This window comes from Gymnodraco acuticeps, unplaced genomic scaffold (assembly GCF_902827175.1).
Source record: "Gymnodraco acuticeps unplaced genomic scaffold, fGymAcu1.1, whole genome shotgun sequence".
NCBI classification, from domain to species: domain Eukaryota; kingdom Metazoa; phylum Chordata; class Actinopteri; order Perciformes; family Bathydraconidae; genus Gymnodraco; species Gymnodraco acuticeps.
The window spans coordinates 36,925-62,797 of NW_022991218.1; the positions used below are offsets into that span (position 1 = coordinate 36,925).

The 25,873-nt window shown below is 40.7% G+C and overlaps 1 protein-coding gene across 1 annotated transcript in view; it reads left to right on the forward strand.

The window, feature by feature from the left end:
- nme7 (NME/NM23 family member 7) overlaps positions 1-25,873 on the forward strand; it is a 53,009-nt gene that overhangs the window by 15,612 nt on the left and 11,524 nt on the right. Inside the window, exons 7-10 of the mRNA XM_034239053.1 lie at positions 246-351; positions 8,774-8,838; positions 14,509-14,577; positions 15,240-15,341. Of these exons, the coding sequence (XP_034094944.1) occupies positions 246-351; positions 8,774-8,838; positions 14,509-14,577; positions 15,240-15,341 (342 nt within the window). The remainder of the gene's footprint in view (positions 1-245; positions 352-8,773; positions 8,839-14,508; positions 14,578-15,239; positions 15,342-25,873) is intronic.

Consider the following 25,873-nt stretch of genomic DNA (forward strand, 5'->3'; position numbering starts at 1 on the left):
ACTCGCACTTCTATTGGCTAGCGCTTCAACGCATCGTACGTGATAGGCTAAGGGGCGGGACATCTCTAAGCGGTTGACCAATCACAACAGAGCCGGCCAGCTAACCAATCAGAGCAGACTGGGCTCTGGTTTCAGACAGAGGGTGAAAAGAGGTGCTGCAGCACAGGCAGTATGAAACAATAAAGAGCTTTCTGAACATTAAAGCATGGAGACATGACTTGTTTTTATTATGTTTGTTTCATTAGGAGCTGGAATTCTTTTTCCCTTCAACAATTGGCCATGGACCCTCGAATACAGCCATCTTTACAGACTGCGCATGCTGCATAATCAAACCTCACGCCATATCAGCAGGTGAGGAACATTTCTATTTGCATTTTAATTATTATTATGTGTTGTTTGTCTTTGTCCTTGTCTGTTTTTGTTTGCATCACTAAACAGTTACAAGTGACCTGAAATGTTTTTTCTCTCTTTATTTAACGTCCGATTTACAAACAACACGGCAGTATATATTAATGATATCATACATTTGTGTTACATTAAATTAAATACCAAAAAATGAAGTGAAACAATATAATAAGAATACAAAATATATAATATAAATTATCCACATTTTAAAGGTCACCTATCATGCTATTTTTAGGCAATAGCACAGGTCTCAGATATATACAAATATAAAAAACATGTCTATGAAGTGTTTTGCTCAAAATACAGATCACCCATTCTAGCCACGCCTCATATCCCTCTATTTCACTTCCTGTTTCTAAAGTGCTGATTTGGGTATAAAGCTTTAAGGAGGGGTCTGAGCTCATGCGGGACCCGGCAGCTTCCGTCTAAACTAAATGCTGCCGTGATGAAACGCCATATCATGGATTATCAAGGATTGTCTCTGAAACAGTTTGGAGCTCAAAGGCTTTCTCTCTTGCCGGTTATACCACAAGGTGAGTTCCTTTTTACTTCCTGCTTCTTCACACACATGCTCTCCAGTACAGGTTAGCTCTGAGTGTTAGCGATGCTAATGTAAACACCGACCATATTACGTCCAAAACAGTCGGGCATTGTTTCTGATAGCAACGTTTCTGATTGGGCCGTGGGTCCACATTTCAGATATTACGTCATATCGGACGCAAATCTGGATCAGCTCCGTTGTTCCCCGTTTTTAGAGATTTGGGTACGGAGGAAAAGAGAGAGGGTTTATTTTCTAACGCTGCGTGAGTTCCCTGACGCACCGGGGACACATGGTGATGTATACAAGACTTCAACAAGTGCATTTTGCATGATAGGTCCCCTTTCAACATTGAAACTGTTAACATTTAAAATCTTTAAAACCATATTTCAAAGCGAGCCTGCAATTAAAAATGTTTAAGCTGATGATCATTTCCCGGATTATTGTTTATTTGTATAAAATGTCAGGAAATAGAGAAAAATGTCCATCCCAGTTTCTCAAAGTCCCAGGTGAGGTCTTTAAATGTTTCCTTGTGTCGCTCCAAAACCAAAAGATATTCCATCTAATATAATATAAATCCGATAAAAGCAGACAAGCTCCATATTTTAAAGACTGAAAGCAATATTTAAAGAAATGTTTGCATGAAAAAAGTTCCTTTAACCATTTCAAAATAGTTAACAATTACTTTTCAGCTTTTCGACTACACATTGCAGCTCTATTTTATACTCACATACTTTCAGGAAATTCCTTAAAAACAGTGGGGCTCTCATGAAGTTGGTTTTGCGTGTACAATATTCTGCCATTTTGAGAATTGTGCTAAGCAACAGTCGTCCTCCACTGACTTATACCTTCTTTCACACGTGTCTGTAAGTGTATTTCTGTCACACAAAGGGCGCTACATAGTTACCTCATTTAGCTTTTGTATTTTTCCAAATCCCTGCCCTGATCCCCGTCGGTGGAGCATGCCACTCGAGCTCTGACCTGTGAAATGTGAAATTCTTTGGACAGAGCTGAAGCATGCACACAGGAAGCTGTTGACTGAGTTGGAGGGTTGTTCTGCACATATAAGTCCAAACGCAGCTCATTACAATAAACAAACTCACCGCGGTCCCTTATAAATTCATTTAATCTTTACTTCTGATTGGATCTCTTTACTCCTCAGTGGTCGTTCGCCTGGTATCTGATCTGGACCAGGGTTAAATCTAGTTTCCATGGATGTATTTGTGCTCTCTGGGCTGTGTTCTCTTTCTATTTTTAGCCATGCTAACGGCATGTCTTTAAGGGCGGCAATGCAGTCGGTGAGTGACTTTGGAGATCCCCTGACTTTTCCATGTAGCGCCACCATCTGGTTCTATTTGTCCTGCAATGAACAAATACCTTTTAAACAAATGACATTTAGCTATTGACGATTAAGGTAACGTTTATTTATAGAGCACATTTTCACACACAGAGGCAATTCAAAGTGCTTTAAATCATCATTAACACTTAATAAGAAGACAACAGAAAGGAACACAATAAATAAACACAATGGAATAACAGATTCATAAACCCATGCATAAAAGAGATACAGAATAGTTTAAAAACAACATTGTAAAAACATAAAACAAGTTAAAAGGCTTCTGGGTAAGCAGCTGTAAAAAGTAGTGTTTTTTTTTTGTTTATTCCATTTGTGGGGAGCATAAAAACTCAAAGTTAAGACCATGAACCTGGTGAACATGATACTTGCTTCACATCAGCATTGTCAATGTCATTGTGAGCATGAAAGCGTGTTGACGCATAGCCTTGCAGTTCTGCTGCATTTCTCCGCCCTTATGCTGTGTTCACAACTAATGCAAAGTTCATTTTCACACTTCTATTTCCATTACTTTACATGGCTTAAATCATCTGGTTTACTACGTTTGGTTTGAACAAAAAACATTTTCAGTGATTTAGTTGCAATGAATAGTTAAAAAAGCAACGAAAAACGAAAAGCAAACATCTTTTTAAATACTTGTTTTCTACAGGGTGTCCGCGGGGTCTTAAAAAGTTGATAAATCAATTTAGCGAAAATGAAGGCTATTAAAAAGTATTAAACGGCATTTTCCAAGGTGTTACATTTTGTAGCTTGTTTTCAATAAGTATATAAATGGTCCAAAGAGGTTGTATTCTACAGTCTGCCTGAATGTAATCATGGCGTAGGTGTGTAGTGTGATTCTGTGTAGTTTATTGATGGCATCCCGTTGGGTTTGACGTCATCTGAACAGGACATCGCGCGCTCACTGCTTGATAGCGCGCGAAGGTCCGTTTACGCCGGTTGCTAAGCAACATCGTTATGGGGAAATGCAAGTCTGCGTCCAAATGGTTGGAAGATAAGGAGGAAGGACAATCAATACTGTATATAGTCAATGTGAGGTGAAGTGTGTCGCCAAGGTAACCGGTTAAAACTCCAAGTGGCGATGAGGTCTTAAAATGTGTGGAGAGGGTCTTAAAAAAGGTCTTGAAAGGTTTTACATTTGACTTCAGGATTCCTGCATAGACCCTATTCTAAATTGAGATTGGATCGATAAGGGCTAACATTGTAGCTGCTACATCAACTCATAAAAAGAAATATCTATATTAAGCACAAGTATACACATGTAAATCAATATAATTTGTAACATTTTACAAACTTACCAGCACTTAAGGTGTTTATTCTATAGATTTTTTTCTCCATTTCTAATTAAACAACGGCAGTGTCGTCAGGATATTCTCAATGCTGATGGGCTTAGCATCACACAATAAATGCACATTTAACATTAGCTTTGTATGTAATGGAGCCACAGTAAAAATCTGATTCACTCCTGGTAACAATACACGTTTATACCTCTTCAGAATTACTTAAAGAAGTGACTGGATTATCTTACTTTGACTTTAATTAACAAGGAAGTCCCTTGATATCTTAATCCCTTCTTTGAGTTAGAGCTGATCATTTTATGTAAATCTTTAAAACTAAATTCCACGAGGCAAACATGAAAACATTGCTTTCTAGGAGGACATTTTCTGTTGGAGACACACATCCTTGCTTGCAATGTTTATTTAAAGAACAGAAAGGAAGTAACATCATTTGAAATGACTCATCAGGTGTTCAGTGTTATCAAAGGTTGCATAATCCCCTTCATTGCAGGACGTTTTTTACCCAATGACACAAATCATTCCTGTATGATAAAGAGTGTGCCAGGATCCCGGTTCTCTGCAAGCTGCTCACTGCCCAAACCCAGCCACACCTAAATGGAAGGAAGCCATGTTTAATGTTTGTTTTACTGCAGTTACACCTGTGCTTTTCCCTGCTAAGACAAGAAAGCCGTGAGAAAGGTCTATGAGAGAGAGCCCATTAAAAAAACCTGCCAAAGTGTGGACATGCTTCGTTTTGCTGCAGGGCATCATTGAGCAACTGTTTAACCCTCCATCTGCTGCAGCATTTGAAAACAGAGAACGCATTGTATGAATGGTGTGAAATAATACTCGATGGTTATCACTACACCAGTTGTATTTTAATTTAGGTTCTGTCAGTTTGTCAAGTGTTACACAATCTCTACTTGTTGTTAAAGCACATGTTATTTGAACGCACCTCAGGCCTGTTTCCAAGTAGGAGTTTGTGTAACCTTCAGCCCACAAGTTTATCTCTGCTCATTCTGGTTTGGCTGGTATTTGTTTACAACATATTTGTAAGCAGGCTTTGCAGTCTACAGTATCACTGCATTTGCTCCAATATGAACCTTTTTTGGACTGCAAGTTGTATTTTTCAAATAGAGATATTGTAGCTTTTGTCATGGTTTAAAAACAAATAGGCTTGCTTTGATTTGTAGTGATATCACTCAGGAGCTTGCATGGTTTACTGAACAGGCACACCGTTGGCAAAGTGGTCATGGAGCAGAGACACAAGACACAAAACAACCATAAAATAACACAAAACAACAGAGAGATACAGAATAAACTAAAACAGGCACAGAACAACAATAAAGACACAACACTATCCCATTAAGGCACAAAGCGTCCACTAAGAAACACAAAATGATCACGAGAAACACAAAACAATATCAAAGACAAACAAAAATACACAAATCAACCACAAAGGACATGCAGAACAACTACACAGAGACAAAACAACAATAAAGAGACATACGATGACCACAAAAATACACAAAACAACCACAGAGAGGCACAACATTATGTAAAAGACAAACGAAACAACCAAAAAGACATTTAAAATACATAGTCATAAAGCTACTGCATGGAGTCACAGGAAATGACCTAAAAGATGGACCATAAGACACACAAAACAACCCAAAAAAGAAACGTTTATCACAGAGCCACAAAACCACAGCAAGGAGACACAAAATGACTTAAACACAAGACAAACCAAATGTTTCTACAATAGACACAAACCACCAGTCACACAAGTCGTGTTTGTGTCTCTGATTTTCAGACACTCCTTGTTCACCTGTGACGTTTTGTGTGTCTGTTAATGTACTGTAGGAGGGGTGTGTGTGTGGGGTGTGTGTGTGTGTGTTTGTGTGTGTGGTGTGTGTGTGGTGGTGTGGGTTGTGTGTGTGTGTGTGTGTGTGTGTGTGTGTGTGTGTGTGTGTGTGTGTGTGTGTGTGTGTGTGTGTGTGTGTGTGTGTGTGTGTGTGTGTGTGTGTGTGTGTGTGTGTGTGTGTGTGTGTGTGTGTGTGTGTGTGTGTGTGTGTGTGTGTGTGTGTTGGGGGGGGCTCCTGAGTGTCTGTGCCCAGGGGCCCATTGCCTCATAATAATCCGCCCATGCTCATGAGCTACAAACTGCGCTACAGCTACGTGCGCCGAGCCCGGCCAATCACAGCGCAGATAAGGGAAGTATAGTGGCTGAAAATGCACTCAGACATGACTGGAATAGAGAAGCTTCTGTTGCCAGGCACCCAGAATAGGATCTCCTAGCAACAGCACCAGCCGCTTTTGTGTGTGTGTGTGTGTGTGTGTGTGTGTGTGTGTGTGTGTGTGTGTGTGTGTGTGTGTGTGTGTGTGTGTGTGTGTGTGTGTGTGTGTGTGTGTGTGTGTGTGGTGTGTGTGTGTGTGTGTGTGTGTGTGTGTGTGTGTGTGTGTGTGTGTTGTGTGTGTGTCGTGTGTGTGTGTGTGTGTGTGTGTGTGTGTGTGTGTGTGTGTGTGTGTGTGTAGTGTGTGTGTGTGTGATGTGTGTGTGTGTGTGTGTGTGTGTGTGTGTGTGTGTGTGGTGTGTGTGTGTGTGTGTGTGTGATGTGTGTGTGTGGTGTGTGTGTGTGTGTGTGTGTGTGTGTGTGTGTGTGTGTGTGTGTGTGTGTGTGTGTGTGTGTGTGTGTGTGTGTGTGTGTGTGTGTGTGTGTGTGTGTGTGTGTGTGTGTGTGTGTGTGTGTGTGTGTGTGTGTGTGTGTGTGTGTGTGTGTGTGTATCCTCGGGGAGGGCACACAGGACCGGGAAGGTGATTACTTACCTAACACACATGGAGAGAGAGGAGAGAGAAATGTTTAGAGTTATACCTACTCTCTATCCTGGCTGACGGGAACACAGCCTACTTTTTATCAGGATGTCAGAGGGAGATAATGAGGCTGGCGCCCTCGTTCGATTATGCGTGTCTGCAGCTGTGTGACCTTCACTGTCACCGCTGCACCTTTGTCACTGTGGATGTGACATTTATTTTCCTTTTTTTTACAACAATAATGTACTGCGTCATGGATGAAAGGATGAGCGCTGTGTCTCGCTCTGGTTACTGTCTCCTCTCCCACAGAAAAGACATCTGTAAGACAATATCACTGTGCTCTGACTGCACAATCTGAGGTCATGGCAACATTAGATAGCATTTAACAGGAGCACGATGACGGCTTCAAAGCACATTCAGTACTTAAATATGAAGAATAATGGGATGAGAACTGTTTTACTTGAAAGGGAACCTCCAATCTGGACCCTACTTTCCCCTGTTTTTCTGTCTTAGTGTATAATAGGGATTTTTTTAATTGATCAGGCTAAAATGTGAACATTCGTCAATGTATGACCACTAAAAAACATGCCTAAATAAATGCCTGATATCATTATGGAAAGCAGCCAACAGAAGTTACCTTCAACTTCACAAATAAAAAACATAATGTAACGTAACATTAATGGTTTAATAGGAGCAAGATGACGGCTTCAAAGCACATTCAGTACTTAAATATGAAGAATAATCCGATTTTAACTGTTTTATACGGTGGCCCTGAAGTGCAAGACACCACAGCATTTCACAAAACGCCGCAGCATTTCACAAAACCATGACATAGACAGTATGTGGTTGACTTATTGTAAGTCGCTTTGGATAAAAGCGTCAGCTAAATGTAATGTAATGTAATGTGGTTTGTACTTGTTTAACTTTTGTCCAGTTTCTGAACAGATATGAGGAGCTCTGAGCTCTGAGTGCTAACAGCTAACGGCTGTCGGGTGCTGACCAATCACGAAGCGTCATTTCTTGACTGGCAGCAAAAACAACCAATCACAGCAGTGCTTCTCTGGCTGGCTCTGTCCAATCACAAACAAGAAGTGTTCTCCCTAAGGAATACCCTTTCCGTCCAATGTGAAATGCTGTGGCGTTTTCTGAAATGCTGTGGCGTTTTCTGAAATGCTGCGGTGTAGTTTTTTGAAGGGAACTTCAATCCGGACTCTATTTTCCATGTTTTTCAGTCTCAGTGTATAATAGGGACAACATTTTTGGAAGTTAGTCCACAATACATGCTGAAATGTAATCCTTTTGTCAATGTACGTCCACTCAAAACTTGTTTCTGCCACTTACAGGCTCAGATTGTTGTTATAAATGTCTGATAAAATTATGAAAAGCAGCCAAAAGAAGTTACCTTCAACTTCACAAACCAAAAAGATAACATCCATGTTTTAATAGGAGAAATATGATGGTTTCAAATCACATTCCTTACTTTAATATGAAGTATAATCTGATCTAAACAGTTTGACTTAAAAGGACATCTCCAACCTAAACCATGTTTCTGGTATAAGTGAATAATGAGGACAACCATTTTTGAGATTGGTTCAGCATTTACCGAGCGTTGCAGGTGCCGAACAGGCTGAAATGTAATCCTTTCATCCATGTACGTCCACTAAAAGTGTGTTTTTGTTTCTGAATCAAGGCCCTGTTGTTACACATGCTTGACAACATTATGAAAAGCAGCCAAAAGAGAAATCACGAGGTGGTTTTATTTGTTTGTTGTCCTGTCTAGGTTTGCTCAAGTAGAAGTGGTACAAATCAGCTAAATATTCAGCCATGACATCGAGAATATTTTAGATAACAAGTCACATTGTACAAGTTTCTGAATGAGACAAACCAGAGTGGATCAAGTGAAAGACTGAAAGTGAAAAGGTTCTATATCTCTGCCGGTCCTCTCCATAATGTTGTTGTTGGCATAAACACATTTTTAGTGAACGAACATTAATCAATACAACTTTTTTTTATCTAGCATTTTTTTATACACAAAAGTAGGTTGACAAGTGCAAACACAACGGCCCCAAACATTTCCATTAGTAAATACAAAAACACAAATAGGCCAGTAACACATCTTCACCAACTTGACAGTATTTAGAAAACAGTCGGCTAATGGCAGCCTGTTAGCGGAACTTTTATTGCACAATTAATCACAAAAAAATCTAAAAACAAGTTCAAAGGTTGAAAAACACCAACGTTTCACTTCTAAATCAACTGTGTAGGATTTTTATAGAAGACCTTTGGTTGGTTTCACATTGAAGCGTATAGCAATAAACACCTAGCTTGCCAATCTGTGTCAACTCGTAAAAAGTTGTAGATATGACCCGGCTTTCATGTGTCCGCAGGTCTGACCGGGAAGATCCTGAACTCCATATCTGCAGCTGGGTTTCAAATCTCGGCTCTTCAGATGGTAACTAATTATTCTCCTGTGCTAAAGTCTTGGAAAGTTTGTCCCATTTGATGTCGTAAACAAAGAGGCTGTCCTATCCTTTCACCATCTTAATATGAGTTGTATGATTGATATGTATAATATGTATAATAAACAGCTTTTATACAGCAGTGGAAAAAGAAAGAAAGAAAAGTACTACACCACACTGTGAAAATACTCAATTTAAAATAACACTACTGCACTAGGCGCTTTCACACCGGAGTACTTTTCCCGTTTAGTTCCTGGAATTTTGCGTTCACACCAAAAAGATAACTTAGTTCAGAGAACTTTCCCCCCCCATTTGTTGTCCCTGCTAGAGAGGTGGGACTATCCTGGGGAGAAAAAAGTACCAATTTCGATTGGCTGGTCGAATTGCAAACCACGCCCCGTAAAACTCTGAAAAGTTTTATGAAGCCACCATTGTATTTGCTGGCATTAGCATTATTAGCATTAGCATTAGCCCCGCGCACAAACGCAGAGAGACTAACTTATGGCAACACAAAAGAAAACATGGGAGCGGTGGAGATGAGGAGGTGTCGGCGTTCTGGCGATTTACTCGGAAGGCTTCAGTAGAAGCTGCTGGGACTCCCAGCAGCTTCTACTGAAGCCAGTCCCCAACTCCGAGGACTTCCGGCCGGGGACTTCGGGTGGCAGTATACGCCGTGAAGTGGTTTGCGGCCTGCCAGTAAACCCAAAGCAGAAGAAGAAGAAGTGACGTCAGCGGCTTCATTTGCCTCATCCACCCCCAGGGACTTATTCCGGTGTCAACGCGATCGGCTCTTAGTTCCATGGGGGTACTAAGTGCTGGGCACTAACAGCCCGTCCACACAGCGGCGTGCGTTGAAAGCTTCACCATTCACTTTGAATGGGGTGATGTCACTTTTCGCCCAACTGCATTGTGGGAAGCGACGCAGAGCTTTGCTGGTGTGGCTCGCTGCAAAAGTTGAGCAATGTTCAACTTTTGAAGCCTCGGCAGAAGCGTCAGCCAATCGAATCATATGCCAGTAGAAGCTCTAGCCAATCAAACCGCTGCTTGTGTGTCAGGGGCGGGAGATTCATGTGATTGGTTGTTGGTCGAGTTTCAGACACGCCCGCCGGCAAGCTTCAACGCTTCTGCCCATTCACTTTGAATGGGGTGACGTCACGCTTTGCCAAACTGCATTGTGGGAGCGTCGCTTCGCTCTGCTTGCATTGCTCGCTTCGCGTTGCTCGCTTCAAAAGTTGAGCAATGTTCAACTTTTGAAGCTTCGATGGAAGCGTCAGCCAATCAAATCATATAGAAATGTTATTGATTGGGATAAACCCCTTGAGATGCACCATCTCGTTTTCAAGGGGGTCCCGACAATAGCAACAACTTACAGACATACATAAACAAAAAGACAAAATGCAAAACATGACACACAAGACAAACCATATACAGTCTGTTAAGTGAAATTCAAGCAATGCACACAATCATTACAATTTGAGACAGTCAAGCAAATCAGTTTCATCAATATCAGTTTCATCAATATCAGTTATAACAAGTACAGACCAGTTGAAAGTGAGATGACATGCATGTTTAAATAAACCCAATGATGACAGAGATCTAATAGCAGCAGGTAAAGTATTCCAGTCAGTTGGGGCTTTGAACATGAACGCTCTTCTGCCAATACATTTCTTTGCAGAGAGGACAGAGAAATAAATCTGAACAGAATGTCTAACTTGATGATTTGGTGAGTAGGGTACAAAATACTGCTTTAACTAAGGGGGATAGTTAAGATAAATGCATTATGTAAATATCAGCTGGAGCCAATGCGTGTGTCTTCTTACATTTAAAGAAGGCCATTTCAGTTGATTATACATTGTGCAGTGATGTGTACGAAAAGGACAACCAAGAACAAATCTGCATACTCTGTTGTAGGCTATGTTGAGGGGAGCAAGATCTGATTTATGTGCATTTTGGTAGACAACATCACAATAGTCCATAATCGGAAGAATAAGTTGAGAAGCAATTCTCTTTCGGACACTGAGCGTAAAACAATTGCGAGAGCGGTGTAAAACACCGATTCTGTAATTGACGTTTTGTATTACATGCTTTATATGTATTTTAAATGAAAGTTCAGAGTCTAGCCATACACCACGATATTTAAAGCTATCAACTTTATGCAGAGAAGTGCCATCCTTACATGTTATTACTACATTAGGTTTGGATTTGAGCTTCTGCCTGGTACCAAAGACCAGGGTATAAGATTTTGATTTGTTAAGCAGTAGTTTATTGTGTGATAGCCAGTCCTGTAAGATATTAAAATCCGATTGAAGAGAGATCTGAATTTGTGAAAAATCTGATTTGGATGTATATATAACAGTGTCATCAGCATAAAGGTGAGTACAACAATTAATGAGACAAGAAGATAAATCATTTATGTAAATGGAGAACAGAAGTGGGCCCAGAGTTGATCCTTGGGGTACACCCTTTTGTTGGATCAACAGGTCAGACTGTTTTCCATTAACAACCACACATTGCTTTCTACTGTGAAGGTACGAGTTAAACCATAACACTGTATTATTAGAAAGGCCAATGCCGTGAAGTTTATCCAAGAGCAGATATCGATCAACGAAATCAAAGGCTTTTGTCAAGTCAATAAAATGGCACCTGTGAGTTCACCATCATCTGCAGCAGAGTACAAGTCATTCGTAAATGTAAGTAGGGCAGTTGTTGTGGAGTGATTAGGCCTGAAACCAGATTGAACCGGAGATAAAATATTATAAGTATTGAGATAATGTGACAGTTGATTATAAATTATTTTCTCCAAAACTTTGGAAATAGAGCAGATTATAGAGATTGATCTATAATTATTTGTATCAAGTAAATCACCACCTTTATGCAGTGTTTATGCCAGTACAAGCTCTAGCCAATCAAACCGCGTGCTTGTGTGTCCGGGGCGGGAGATTCATGTGATTGGTTGTTAGTCGAGCTTCAGACACGCCCGCCGGCAAACTTCAACGCACGCCGCCGTGTGGACGCTGCGTAAGTGCGGGGCACTAAGTACGGCAAAGTACTTGGTGTGAAAGCGGATATTGAGAAAAGTACTTAAGTTAAAGTATTCAAGTAAAATGAGGAAAATGTACTCAAAATATCTGGAGGAACAGTACCCTTTGCAGAAGAACTCAAGAAATATTTAAATATGTGAAAGCAAAAGCAATAAATCTTCACATTTCCGTTTCAAATATTTTCAAAAAGCGTCTTAATTCATGTACATTTTCTGTTAACCCACTCGTGGTTTTAGTGACTTAAATATAATGTTGGATGGTTTAATGATCTATACCAAATAATCATATTGTAAAGTTTTTCTGGGTCAAAATCTGAATGTATAAAATATATAAAATCAATACATTTTGTGCAGTAAAAAGTACAAAATTGGCTTACAAAATGTAGTACAGTAGAAGTATAACGTAGTATACAATAAAAAATGTTAAGTGTAAGTACCTCAAATGTGTACTTGAGTGCAGCACTAGATTAAATGTACTCAGTTACCCTCCACCACTGCCCATAGATATCCCCGCTGTCCCAATACGTGCTCAGTATTGATTCCTGTGATCCGACCTGACCTCATAATTGAACCGCTGCATACAGTGACCTCTCTCAGTGCATCCGTCAGAAGGGATGCATTCTGGGCCGCTGTAGGACAGGAATAAATCAATGCCGGTTTCATCTCTGGAGCTACATTCAGAGCATGTTGTGCATTAATGGGAATTAAATAAAAAGAATATTAACAATTCATGCAGCGCCTTTGTTCTGAGGACGTGATTTCACAGCCTCGATGTTCCTAAGACATTAGTTAGTCACTGTGTGGAGAAATAATCTAAGCAACACTCAGTGAGGTGTTTCTGTTGGAGTAGATCTGGATCAGGATTCCTTTATTCGTCCCACATTGTTACGGCAAGTAAAGAGCCAAAGATAGCTTAAAGGTCCACTATTATACTGTTTCTCATCAATATATCACAGGTCTCAGATATATACAGAACCTGTCTCTGATTGGCTGAAACACCAAACAGATCATTGCAGCATTACCCATAATCCCCTCTGTTTCAGCCCTGTTTCCAAAGTGCTGATTCTCTGTCTGTTACTTTAGATGAAAATAAGGAGCCCCTCCCCACGCCCCTCTGAGAGAGATTTGGTTACAAAGAACTCAATGGTGCTCTAGGAGGAGATTCAGGTGATAAGGTGGGGGGGGGGGGGGGGGTTACCTTGGTTGGTGATTGGCTAATGGTTACACAAGACAAAACATCGTTATGACATCATAAAGTGGCCAAAATCTGATCAGCTCATTTTCAGACAGGTTTTTATAGAAATGGATCAAAAAGAGAGAGAATCTTGTTCCTGAAATTTTCAGAGTCTCTTTCCACAGAGGGGACACATGTTGATGTAGAGAAGAGACATGAAGAAGAGGGGGACACATGTTGATGTAGAAGAGACATGAAGAAGAGGGGACACATGGTGATGTAGAAGAGACATGAAGAAGAGGGGACACATGTTGATGTAGAAGAGACATTGAAGAAGAGGGGACACATGTTGATGTAGAAGAGACATGAAGAAGAGGGGACACATGTTGATGTAGAAGAGACATGAAGAAGAGGGGACACATGTTGATGTAGAAGAGACATGAAGAAGAGGGGACACATGTTGATGTAGAAGAGACATGAAGAAGAGGGGACTCATGTTGATGTAGAAGAGACATGAAGAAGAGGGGACACATGTTGATGTAGAAGAGACATGAAGAAGAGGGGACACATGTTGATGTAGAAGAGACATGAAGAAGAGGGGACACATGTTGATGTAGAAGAGACATGAAGAAGAGGGGACACATGTTGATGTAGAAGAGACATGGAGAAGAGGGGACACATGTTGATGTAGAAGAGACATGGAGAAGAGGGGACACATGTTGATGTAGAAGAGACATGAAGAAGAGGGGACACATGTTGATGTAGAAGAGACATGAAGAAGAGGGGACACATGTTGATGTAGAAGAGACATGGAGAAGAGGGGACACATGTTGATGGAGAAGAGGCATGAAGAAGAGGGGACACATGTTGATGTAGAAGAGACATGAAGAAGAGGGGACACATGTTGATGTAGAAGAGACATGAAGAAGAGGGGACACATGTTGATGTAGAAGAGACATGAAGAAGAGGAGACACATGTTGATGTAGAAGAGACATGAAGAAGAGGGGACACATGTTGATGTAGAAGAGACATGAAGAAGTGGATTTGCATAATAGGTGACCTTTAATATTAATTAAGAAGCATGGATAAAATATTAAAACCCAATTTACAAAATACACATCCAGTACCAGTTGTTAGATAGCAGCCAGCTGTGGATATTATTATTCCAAGGGATTTGCAACAGTATGCTGCACTTGGTTTTTTGGTATATCCAGATTTAATGTAAATAATTTTCTATATCTTAATAGTTTCAATTGTTTTTATTGTTTTTTCTTACTAATTATCTTCTTTAACTGTGTTTATGTATGCACCATGTACACCACGACACATTCCTCCTATGTGTTAACCTACTTGGTAATAAACCCGTTTCAGTTTCTGATTCTGAGTCGATAGTATTAAAGGAATTTCTTTGAGCGCATTATCCATATTACATTTCTTCTTCCTCACAGTTTAACTTGGACCGGGCGAATGCAGAGGAATTTTATGAAGTTTACAAAGGGGTTGTCACGGAGTACGCTGTGAGTATAAACAAGGCTTTGTTGTGCCATCACTGCAAGCACCTGCACTATATATCTGCCAGTGTTACCTTTGAGAATAAAAACACACACACACACACACACACACACACACACACACACACTGCAAAATCTCTGGTAATGATCTCAAAAAGTGACAAAGATTTCACAGATTTGTTTTCAGTTGAGCCATTGTGTATTTATACAGAAGCACCTCGAGACAAGTGAGAAACAATACAAGTATTATACATATTTTTCTTACCTGTGTTTATGACTTAACATCAGTTTTAAAAAAGGCTTTGCAAAGAAGTTTTTTAAATCTGTAAAACATATGGAAAAAAGCTTTTGCCTGAGTCACCGTTCAAAAAAAATAAAAGGTGATTTTAAATCTGAAGAACAGGTAGGAAGAAAATAGTTTTGCCAGGATCATTTATCAAAGTAACTCACTCGTTCCTCTTTGAAAATATGATCAAAGAAGCAACAAATATCCTGTTTTTCACCTGTTTTTAAATCACGAAGACACAGAGACACAAATATTCATTTCAGACTTATAAAATAGATGTATTACGTGTTATTATTGACTTTTTCTCTCTTGCCTCTCTGGGCTTCCTTGAATATATTACCAGTATTATCAGTACATGTTTTTAATTTCCTGTGTCCCTCAGAGCATGGTGACTGAGCTGTGCTCCGGGCCCTGCATGGTGCTGGAGATCCACGGAGAAAACACACCAAAGACCTTCAGAGACTTCTGTGGGCCCGCCGATCCAGTGAGTCAAACTATATTAAATATCATCATTATAGTCCATAGCAGAAGCGAGCCTGATAAGTATGATCGGTTACATGTGGTGGAAATCAATATATCATCAGCAAATAATTATCCATCTGCCATCCGTGCTTTAAACGTCCCCTATCATACTGTTTCTCATCAATATATCACAGGTCTCAGATATATCCAGAACCTGTCTCTGATTGGCTGAAACACCAAACAGATCATTGCAGCATTACCCATAATCCCCTCTGTTTCAGCCCTGTTTCCAAAGTGCTGATTCTCTGTCTGTTACTTTAGACGAAAATAAGGAGCCCCTCCCCACGCCCCTCTGAGAGAGATTTGGTTACAAAGAACTCAATGGTGCTCTAGAGGAGATTCAGGTGATAAGGGGGGGGGGGGGGGGGTTACCTTGGTTGCTGATTGGCTAATGGTTACACAAGACAAAACATCGTTATGACATCATAAAGTGGTCAAAATCTGATCAGCTCATTTTCAGACAAGTTTTTATAGAAATGGATCAAAAAGAGAGAAAATCTTTGTTCCTGAAACTTTCAGAGTCTCTTTACACAGAGGGGACACATGTTGATGAAGAAGAGACATGAAGAAGAGGGGACACATGTTGATGTAGAAGAGACATGAAGAAGAGGGGACACATGTTGATGTAGAAGAGACATGAAGAAGAGGGGACACATGTTGATGTAGAAGAGACATGAAGAAGAGGGGACACATGTTGATGTAGAAGAGACATGAAGAAGAGGGGACACATGTTGATGAAGAAGAGACATGAGAAGAGGGGACACATGTTGATGTGGAAGAGACATGAAGAAGAGGGGGACACATGTTGATGTGGAAGAGACATGAAGAAGAGGGGACACATGTTGATGTAGAAGAGACATGAAGAAGAGGGGACACATGTTGATGTAGAGAGACATGAAGAAGAGGGGACACATGTTGATGTAGAAGAGACATGAAGAAGAGGGGACACATGTTGATGTAGAAGAGACATGGAGAAGAGGGGACACATGTTGATGTAGAAGAGACATGAAGAAGAGGGGACACAATGTTGATGTAGAAGAGACATGAAGAAGAGGGGACACATGTTGATGTAGAAGAGACATGAAGAAGAGGGGACACATGTTGATGTAGAAGAGACATGAAGAAGAGGGGACACATGTTGATGTAGAGGAGACATGAAGAAGAGGGGACACATGTTGATGTAGATGAGACATGATGAAGAGGGGACACATGTTGATGTAGATGAGACATGATGAAGAGGGGACACATGTTGATGTAGAAGAGACATGAAGAAGAGGGGACACATGTTGATGTAGAAGAGACATGAAGAAGAGGGGACACATGTTGATGTAGAAGAGACATGAAGAAGAGGGGACACATGTTGATGAAGAAGAGACATGAAGAAGAGGGGACACATGTTGATGTGGAAGAGACATGAAGAAGAGGGGACACATGTTGATGTGGAAGAGACATGAAGAAGAGGGGACACATGTTGATGTAGAAGAGACATGAAGAAGAGGGGACACATGTTGATGTAGAAGAGACATGGAGAAGAGGGGACACATGTTGATGTAGAAGAGACATGAAGAAGAGGGGACACATGTTGATGTAGAAGAGACATGAAGAAGAGGGGACACATGTTGATGTAGAAGAGACATGAAGAAGAGGGGACACATGTTGATGTAGAAGAGACATGAAGAAGAGGGGACACATGTTGATGTAGAAGAGACATGAAGAAGAGGGGACACATGTTGATGTAGAGGAGACATGAAGAAGAGGGACACATGTTGATGTAGATGAGACATGATGAAGAGGGGACACATGTTGATGTAGATGAGACATGATGAAGAGGGGACACATGTTGATGTAGAAGAGACATGAAGAAGAGGGGACACATGTTGATGTAGAAGAGACATGAAGAAGTGGATTCAGCATAATAGGTGACCTTTAAATTGAGTTTTTCATTCTACCCACCTCGCTAAAACGAATGACGTCTGATATAAAAACGCTGCAATAAATCCCAGATGTTCTATTGTTGCATTGTGTTAAACTTAGAGGTGTTTAAATGAGTTTATCCTCAGAGATGATGAAGCTATTTCTGCTGCAGTGTGAGTTTGGTTGTGTGAAAAGACAACAGTAGTGTTATTGTCTTCTGCCATTCTTAGTAATGCATGAAAATAGCAGTGCAGTCATTTATGTGGTGACTTCCCCCTCTTGTGTCATGCTTAAGCCTGGCTTGATCGTCTGAAGTTCGTTTTCGTGTCGTCCATCCATCGCTTTCTCATGAACACAATAACCTCATTTTTTAATAATTTGGCCGAAACAGGGATGATGTATTCACCCTGAAGGAAGCTGCTGGTTCCCTCAACAAAAAAGCCACGGGATTTCTTCATAAGATTTTGGAAAATAGCTCGAAATACGGTCTGTGGAAAACGAGCCTGTTTGATAAACGCACGTTTTGTTCAGCCGGATAATCTCCACATGTCTACCCTACTTTTATAATTCCGAATCATAAATCTAGTCGCCAGAAGTAAAATGCTAACGTTATGCTATAAAGGAACTATAGCCGAGTCCAGCAGCACGACTCCAACTTAAGATCCATATTCAAACACACAGATTCTAAATGGAACGAGTTGAAGTGTTTGTTTGAACAGTCTGCAGGAGGCAGGGACTTGCTTTCAAGCAGAACAGAAACTAACTTAGAGGAGTGTTTACGTGTTCGGCGTAATGACGTTCAACGGCCTCGACAACTTCTGTAGTCCTATTCAGCCACTTGGTAACAACCATCGTTTTTCAGACACGTCAACTCTTCAGAAATCACCAGCGGGGTCACTGCTGATGATTTAATGTCGTAGAACAAAACGTGATCCGTCTCTTCAATGTGTCTCAGACCTTATTTCAGATATTTTCCAAAAACTAGTTCTAAATCCTCTGGAGAGATCCCATTGGCTCTGAGACGAGGGAGCAGGAAGTGGTAAAATGCTAACTCACTTCCGGGTTTTAGGACTCGTCACTGCACCACTCTATGATGCCGTAACTCAAGAATTCAGTGGTGGCAGTACCTCAGTCATTATGAAAGGGAAGGTTGTCGGTTCAAGTGCCTGAACAGTCCAAGTTTGGAGTGGGCACTAGTACTTTGAAGTACTCTCACACTGCTCGCCAGGCGCGGTATAAAAGCTGCCAACTGCTTCAAATAATAGTGTGGGTTAATAAAGGCAGAGTCAAAATGTCACTGTGTGCAGTACTATGAATGTGGGTGATTTTGAGAATTGAGATTCTGGTGGTCAAAGGTCACTGGGACCTCACAAGTTTTGACCATAACACAAAAATTAATATTCTAAATATGGAAATGTTTCACTAATAATAAGGAAAAGCTAAAGTATGGTGACATTTTGAATAGACTGAAATAATACTATTACTTCTACTGGTTGTTGGAGGCATTGAACCACGAGGCGGTAATTCTAGTTACTCAGTGAGTCTGGGATTCAAGCCGCTGCAGGTGACCAAGGAACCACATATTTGACTGGACCGCAGTTTACTGGCCCTTTAAACGCCAAAGTCTGTCACTGAGTACAGTAAAGTTGTGAAGTTGTAGTACATTTACACTTGGATGAGTTTCTATATTAATAAACACTACAGCTCCCAATTTTTGAGGCTATGGGGATGTTCATATTCGTCATGAGATGCAAACTCAGTCTGGTCTGTTTATAAAATAACGCTTTTATTGATCCAGAAGAAACTTTTCTGAATATATTGAATTAAAGCCAATTTTTGGACTCAAACGTCGCTAAACCATGTCATCATCTGACACTTCAGCACACTTAACACGAGAACCGCCAATCGGGTCAATTTGACCCAGAGCTGTTTTTTATTGTATGTAACTTTTTTTCAATAACATAGTAAAGTCTCCCAGTCCGTGACTTTTCCTGAAAGTGTGTTATAGCACCCTATGTTGTTAAGAATTGTCAATATGAAGTCAGATTGAAGAAATCGCCAAAGAAATTGCCATTTATACCTATTTCCGCCAAGCGGGTCATATTGACCCCACCCCTTTTCCCGCTATTGATTTCGCGTGTAAACAAACATGACGTGTTGCTATAGCAACGCCTTTTGTCTACTGCGGTTCCTTATAGATTGAGAGATAGATAGATAGATTGATAGCGACAGTCTAGTGAAGGAGCGTGCTCCCGCTCACGGGAGACTGCTCGCGCTGCGCTCCGCAGCAAACAGCTGTTTGCTTTTCACCCAACAACGACAACCGCCTCACGAAACGCTATGTTGTACCGTTAATAAACTAAACAATTTAACAAAATTGCTTGTCAAAATACCAATACCACAGGACCATTTTTATTTTTAAAGCAATACTTTTACCTTGAAAATCAATGCATTCTAATGCTGGGTCAATTTGACCCCGGTGGCGGTTTTAGGTATAAAAAATCTCTGGCGGTTCTAGTGTTAAAGGTCCCATGTCATGCTTTTCCGGTTATCACCCGTCCCCTTGTGTTATGAAGGTTTTTCTGAATGTAAACGGTCTGCAGAGTCACAAACCCTCAAAGTACACCCTGTAGCGAGTAAAACTCTAACACAGAAAATACCTGTCTGCTGCCCCAGAACGCTAGTGGAGCCTCGCAGATGGGGGTGCAGCCCCCTCCGCATCCCCCCCTTCCCACGTCCATTCGCGATGTCTCGCTGTCTCGCAGACCCCACGCAGCAAGCAGGAAATGAACCCAGCTCACACTGTCCCCTCCTCACAGCCGTGCAACGTCCCGCCAACACGGCACCCAGACCCCACGCAGCATTCTCATCTGTTTGTCATCACTGGTGTCATTTCCTGGTTGCTAACAAACGCCATTGTAAAACATAATCACTGATGTTCCGCTGTAACGGTGGTGGACTCATCAGAACAGAGCTGACCAATCAGAGCACAGTGGGCTCACAGGGGGGGGGGCAGGAGCTCCAACAAGCCGTTTAGGACAGAGAGTGAATACACATACAGAGATGCTGTGAGAAACCAATGTGAGTTTGGAACATTGAACAATGTACATCTATTCTAGTAGACCTCAACAATGGAAATATGATCAGTAGAAATGGCCATGACATGGGAGCTTTAAAGAACACTTTTACTGGGAGGATTTCAGAAAATTACAGATTGATATTTAATATCCAGGAATCACATAGAAACAAACAATCAAACCATGTTTTAGCACATTAACAGACCTGTTATGTTTTGACCTGTTTCATATTGAGCAGAATGTTTGGTTTCAAGATCTCCTTTCTTTTAGGGAAGATAGATCGATCTTTTATGATTTTTCAAAATACTAAATGATTGTGTCATTGAGCAGACAGTAAATATGTACATATGAACAGCAGGAAGACATATCTATAGAGTATAGAATAAACAATATGAACTATAAAGAAAAAGCAAGAATACACTATAATAAAACATTAAAACTACAATTCAAATCAAAACATAGAATACAATATACATTACACAGGTGTCATTTTTATTTTATTTAATTTAAATGCAATATGGAAAACTGAACACATGAAAAGCAAGACATTTTAGTGTTCATTTTGTTGTTTCACTTTCTGTCCTCAAGCATCAGGCACAAATGTTTCTGATGTTGCTACAGAGCAGGAAGAGGGTTGGTAATTGGCTAATGATTTCTAGGTCATGTGACACTATACACTATAGCTCATTGATGCCAAATGAATTAAGATTTTACAGCCGTCCTTTTATAAGCTACCCTCCTCTGATCTGCCTGTGGTTGGCTTTAATACTGGTAACAAATAGTGACCTGTGTGCTGGTTGTTTCTCTTCTTTGTAAAAATAAATTAAATTATATCCACGGATACAAATGGTCAATAAATGATGGGGAATTGCACGGGGAATGTAGGATAGGCCGCCATTAAAGATTATTTTGTATTAACAATTAAATCGCCGATCATTTTTTTATTTTTAACGTTTCAATATTAAATGTCTGAAAATAGTTGATATATTTAATGTCTTGTGTAGTCAGTCCAAAACCCAAAGATATGTTAATTTCATATGATATTTAACAGAGAAAATCTCCACATTTTCACAAGAAATAGTACTTTTAAAATAAATAATATATATATATGTATATCGGTATTGACGCTAACTGGAAAACATGTATATAAAACATATTATTATTTAATTTCTATGTCTTTCCGTCCTGTGCATGAGTGTTATTAATTCACATAGGATAATCGTGCAGTTAAAGTCCGATATTAATATAATATAATTGAATATATTAGATTTTTTTTTATATATTAGTTTTTTCTTATCCATAGCGACTTACATCAGTACTGTGGACAATCCCCACAGGAGCAATTTGGGGTGAAGTGTCTTCAGGGACACAACGACATGCTGACTGCAGTGGGGAATCATTAATGAATGTTAGATGGTCATAACATGTATGCAGTATGAACTGTTTAATACTCAACAATATGTGATCTAGTAGAGTATTCTCTGTCGTTGTCCTTCTTTCTCTTTAAAAACCTTGCTTCAGACCCGAGTCACCGACAGGGCGTTGCAGCTGTTTCGTAACTGCGTGACCTCAGACTGACCTCGGTATTATCTGACCAATAACCTAAACATTACCACCCCTTACTCTTCAGTGGATTTCAGTAATTGGATACAGGAGATAAATGGAAATTCACAGCAGCGGCACTGAGGAAAAATGTGTAGGACCGAGGTCACGGAGGGGGTGTGTAACATTATTCTGCGCTGGACCAAAGTACACCACGTTTTCTCTCTCAATGCAGTGTGAGAAGACTTTCCCGGCGTCACTATCAGACTGACAGGTTGGAGCCGACTGTATGAAGAGGTCGGAAAGTCTATTTATAGTCAAGAGTCCATTGCTATTGATTATTTCCAGTTGGTTTGATCTATATACATCACATGAATGTCGCTGCACGGCTCCATTGGGTGAACTCAAACACACTTTCCTCACATGAGAGTTGTGAGAATGCGATATTCCTGCACATTAAAACTGCTCAATATACGACGTCGTTAATTAGGCTTCATACTATGCTTCATGCTATACAGGATCCTCGTGTGTTCACACCTCCACACCCGGCCTCAGTCATGAGATTGTGCTCCGTCATGTGATGTGTCCTGATATCAGAGAGGACACACACAACGGTCCTCTGTTAGCCACTCTCACCCACACTCCACTCTCTCCCACAGTGTTTAACTTTTGCTTTTAGTCAGCAACTTAATGCACAGTTTCAGAGTGCACTGTAATTCCACACTGCTGTCGTAAATATGGACGGCTGTAATGTGCATTAAATGGTATGACATTGCTTGAGATCCAAAAATAGCAAGTTGATAGTTTTGCAACAACAGCACAATACATAGCGCAATGTTTAATATAAATAATGTTACTTTTTAGTCCAACAAAAAGAAGCCCAGCTCTGGATACAGGGTCAAACATGTGTTGGTTTTATCAAATTAATTACAAGAACACTTCAAAAACACTGAGGTAAATTAAACTTCTATAATTAACTTGATAAAAAATAACCAAAAATTCAAGAGTAACCGTCTTCGCGTTAATAACAATTGTCTTTTTCCAAGATTACAAATTGAATATAGAGTGTGTGTGTGTGTGTGTGTGTGTGTGTGTGTGTGTGTGTGTGTGTGTGTGTGTGTGTGTGTGTGTGTGTGTGTGTGTGTGTGTGTGTGTGTGTGTGTGTGTGTGTGTGGTGTGTGTGTGTGTGTGTGTGTGTGTGTGTGGTGTGTGTGTGTGTGTGTGTGGTGTGTGTGTGTGTGTGTGTGTGTGTGTGTGGTGTGTGTGTGTGTGTGTGTGTGTGTGTGTGTGTGTGTGTGTGTGTGTGTGTGTGTGTGTGTGTGTGTGTGTGTGTGTGTGTTGTGTGTGTGTGTGTGTGTGTGTGTGTGTGTGTGTGTGTGTGTGTGTGTGTGTGTGTGTGTGTGTGTGTGTGTGTGTGTGTGTGTGTGTGTCCTAGCATTACTATACTTGTGGGGACCTAAATCTGTTTACATAGTCACGTGTGGGGACTCGCCTCCCTTATGGGGACAAATTGGAGGTCCCCATGAGGAGAGTCATTAATTTTAGGGTGAAGACTTGGTTAGGGTTAGGTTAAGGGTTAGGGTTAGGCATGTGTTGGTTACGGCCCGTCCACACAGCGGCGTGCGTTGACGCTTGCCGGCGGGCGTGTCTGACACTCGACCAACAACCAATCACATGAATCTCCCGCCCCTGACACACAAGCAGCGGTTTGATTGGCTAGAGCTTGTACTGGCATATGATTCGATTGGCTGACGCTTCTGCCGAGGCGTCAAAAGTTGAACATTGCTCAACTTTTGCAGCGAGCAACGCCAGCAACGCTCCGCGTCGCTTCCCACGATGCAGTTCGGCTAAAAGTGACGTCACCCCATTCAAAGTGAATGGGCAGAAGCGTTGGAAGCTTCAACGCACGCCGCTGTGTGGACGGGCCGTTATGGTTAAGGTTGGGATAAGTCTCCAGGAAATGCATGTAAGTCAATGTAATGTCCCCTGAAGTGATGTATACATGGTATGTCTGTGTGTGTGTCGATAACTGAATGACCCGCTAACTGAATGAACCGCTAACTGAATGAACCGCTAACTGAGCTACGTTTAGCTTTACTTTAGCAACAAAAATAGCCTTGTGTCCATCAGGAACTTCTTTCATCTCAGGGCAGAGCATCCGGATGACATCACAGTGAACCTAGAAAACATTTTCTCCATAAAATATGATCCAGTTTCACTCAAATCAACTTAGCGCCACAGAGCTAGAGGCACTTTTCTCGAGAGGCTGTATATGACCCGCTCTCTAAGTGCATCAGAAGGCTGACAGAGGAAATGTTCTCCTTAAAGCATCGAAATGATTTAGAAGTTGTTATTTTAAAGTAACATCTTACGTAATGTCTCCCCTCCCCCACACTAGACCCATTAGTATGATGGTCACAACCTACTGTGGTGCCTCGCTGTGTCTCAGATGAGTTTAGGAGATGATCAAATGGGGCCTGAACTTCCTGTGACACGAGGCTAAGTGTGTGTGCATCACCGAGGATAAAAATACGCTCCTGCTATTGATGTTCGACCCATCTGCGTAATGTTTTTCTGGAAAAAGATATCCGCTGTTCCTGGTGGCCACGATGCTAAATGTAGTGCACTGTAACTTGAAAGAGCCGTCTGAGTAGAATAGAAATGTGAAATCATTAAAGTAACTAAAGTACAAGTTAAAGTTAAGGCTTTGGCACAAGGCTTATCGGGTCAATCCTTAGGTGGATTCAAATGAAAGGCTCGATGTACAAACAGACAGTAGCAGTAGTAGTTGTAGTAGTAACATATTAAAACGATGATATGACGTAATAAAAACACAAGAAATGCAACTTCAGCTAAAAAGTTGTACATTGACGATGAGATAAAATACAAATAAAAGGAAAAATGATACATTAATAAATAGAAACATACATTTCAATTGAATGTATTAAAAAATACTTTAAAATAAAATATATATAAGAAGAAATATAGGGTAATTTATGCAAAGATAAATAAAATAAAAAAGCGAGTTTTAACCAATATTAACTTTTATAAAAAAGAAATTAATAAATCACTTAATTATATATATTTTATTTTACATTAGCTTTTTAATATTTCTGCCGCAGTAAATTACATACCAATATATTTATGAACTTATATATTTGTAGTTTTGGCAGCTTTATCCTTCATATCTCCCTCACTAGTGTGTGTGCGTGTGTGTGTGTGTGTGTGTGTGTGTGTGTGTGTGTGTGCATGTGTGTGTGTGTGTGTGTGTGTGTGTGTGTGTGTGTGTGTGTGTGTGTGTGTGTGTGTGTGTGTGTGTGTGTGTGTGTGTGTGTGTGTGTGTGTGTGTGTGTGTGTGTGTGTGTGTGTGTGTGTGTGTGTGTGTGTCTGTCTGATTATGTGTGTGTGTGTTTGTGTGTCTCTGTCTCTGTTTGTAAGTTCCTTTGATAACACAGTGACTGAGCCTTTTTTCAGAAGCACGCTAGCAGTCGTTTACATGGTGACAGACTCGTTCTCAGGGGGGGGGGGGTGTGTGTGGGGGGGGGGGGGGGGGCAGCCAGCGGTGCATGAAGGATCGGACGTGAGACTTTAGGATTTCTGGACGGTCATGTGACCAGCGGGTCATGTGACCAGCGGGTCACTGTGTGAACTGAACTGTAGGCAGCAGCCATTACAGGAACATCAGTGGAGCACACTATGGGACTCATTAAAATCAAATTAAAGTGTGACAGCGGGTCACTCATGGAAACTAATGCAATTACAGAGAGCAGCGATTTGCGAAGAATTCTTTTATCTCAAAGTAAATCTCCTTTACATCAGTGGCTTTAGTCTCATGTGGCACAAAGACAACAGGCTGCTGCTGTGCTTCCTGACTCAAGGACAAGGCCTGTGTTTCTACTCAATTACGACCGGAAAACAATCGAATTGGGATTTTTTTTGACTGATATTGAGTTTGCTATTC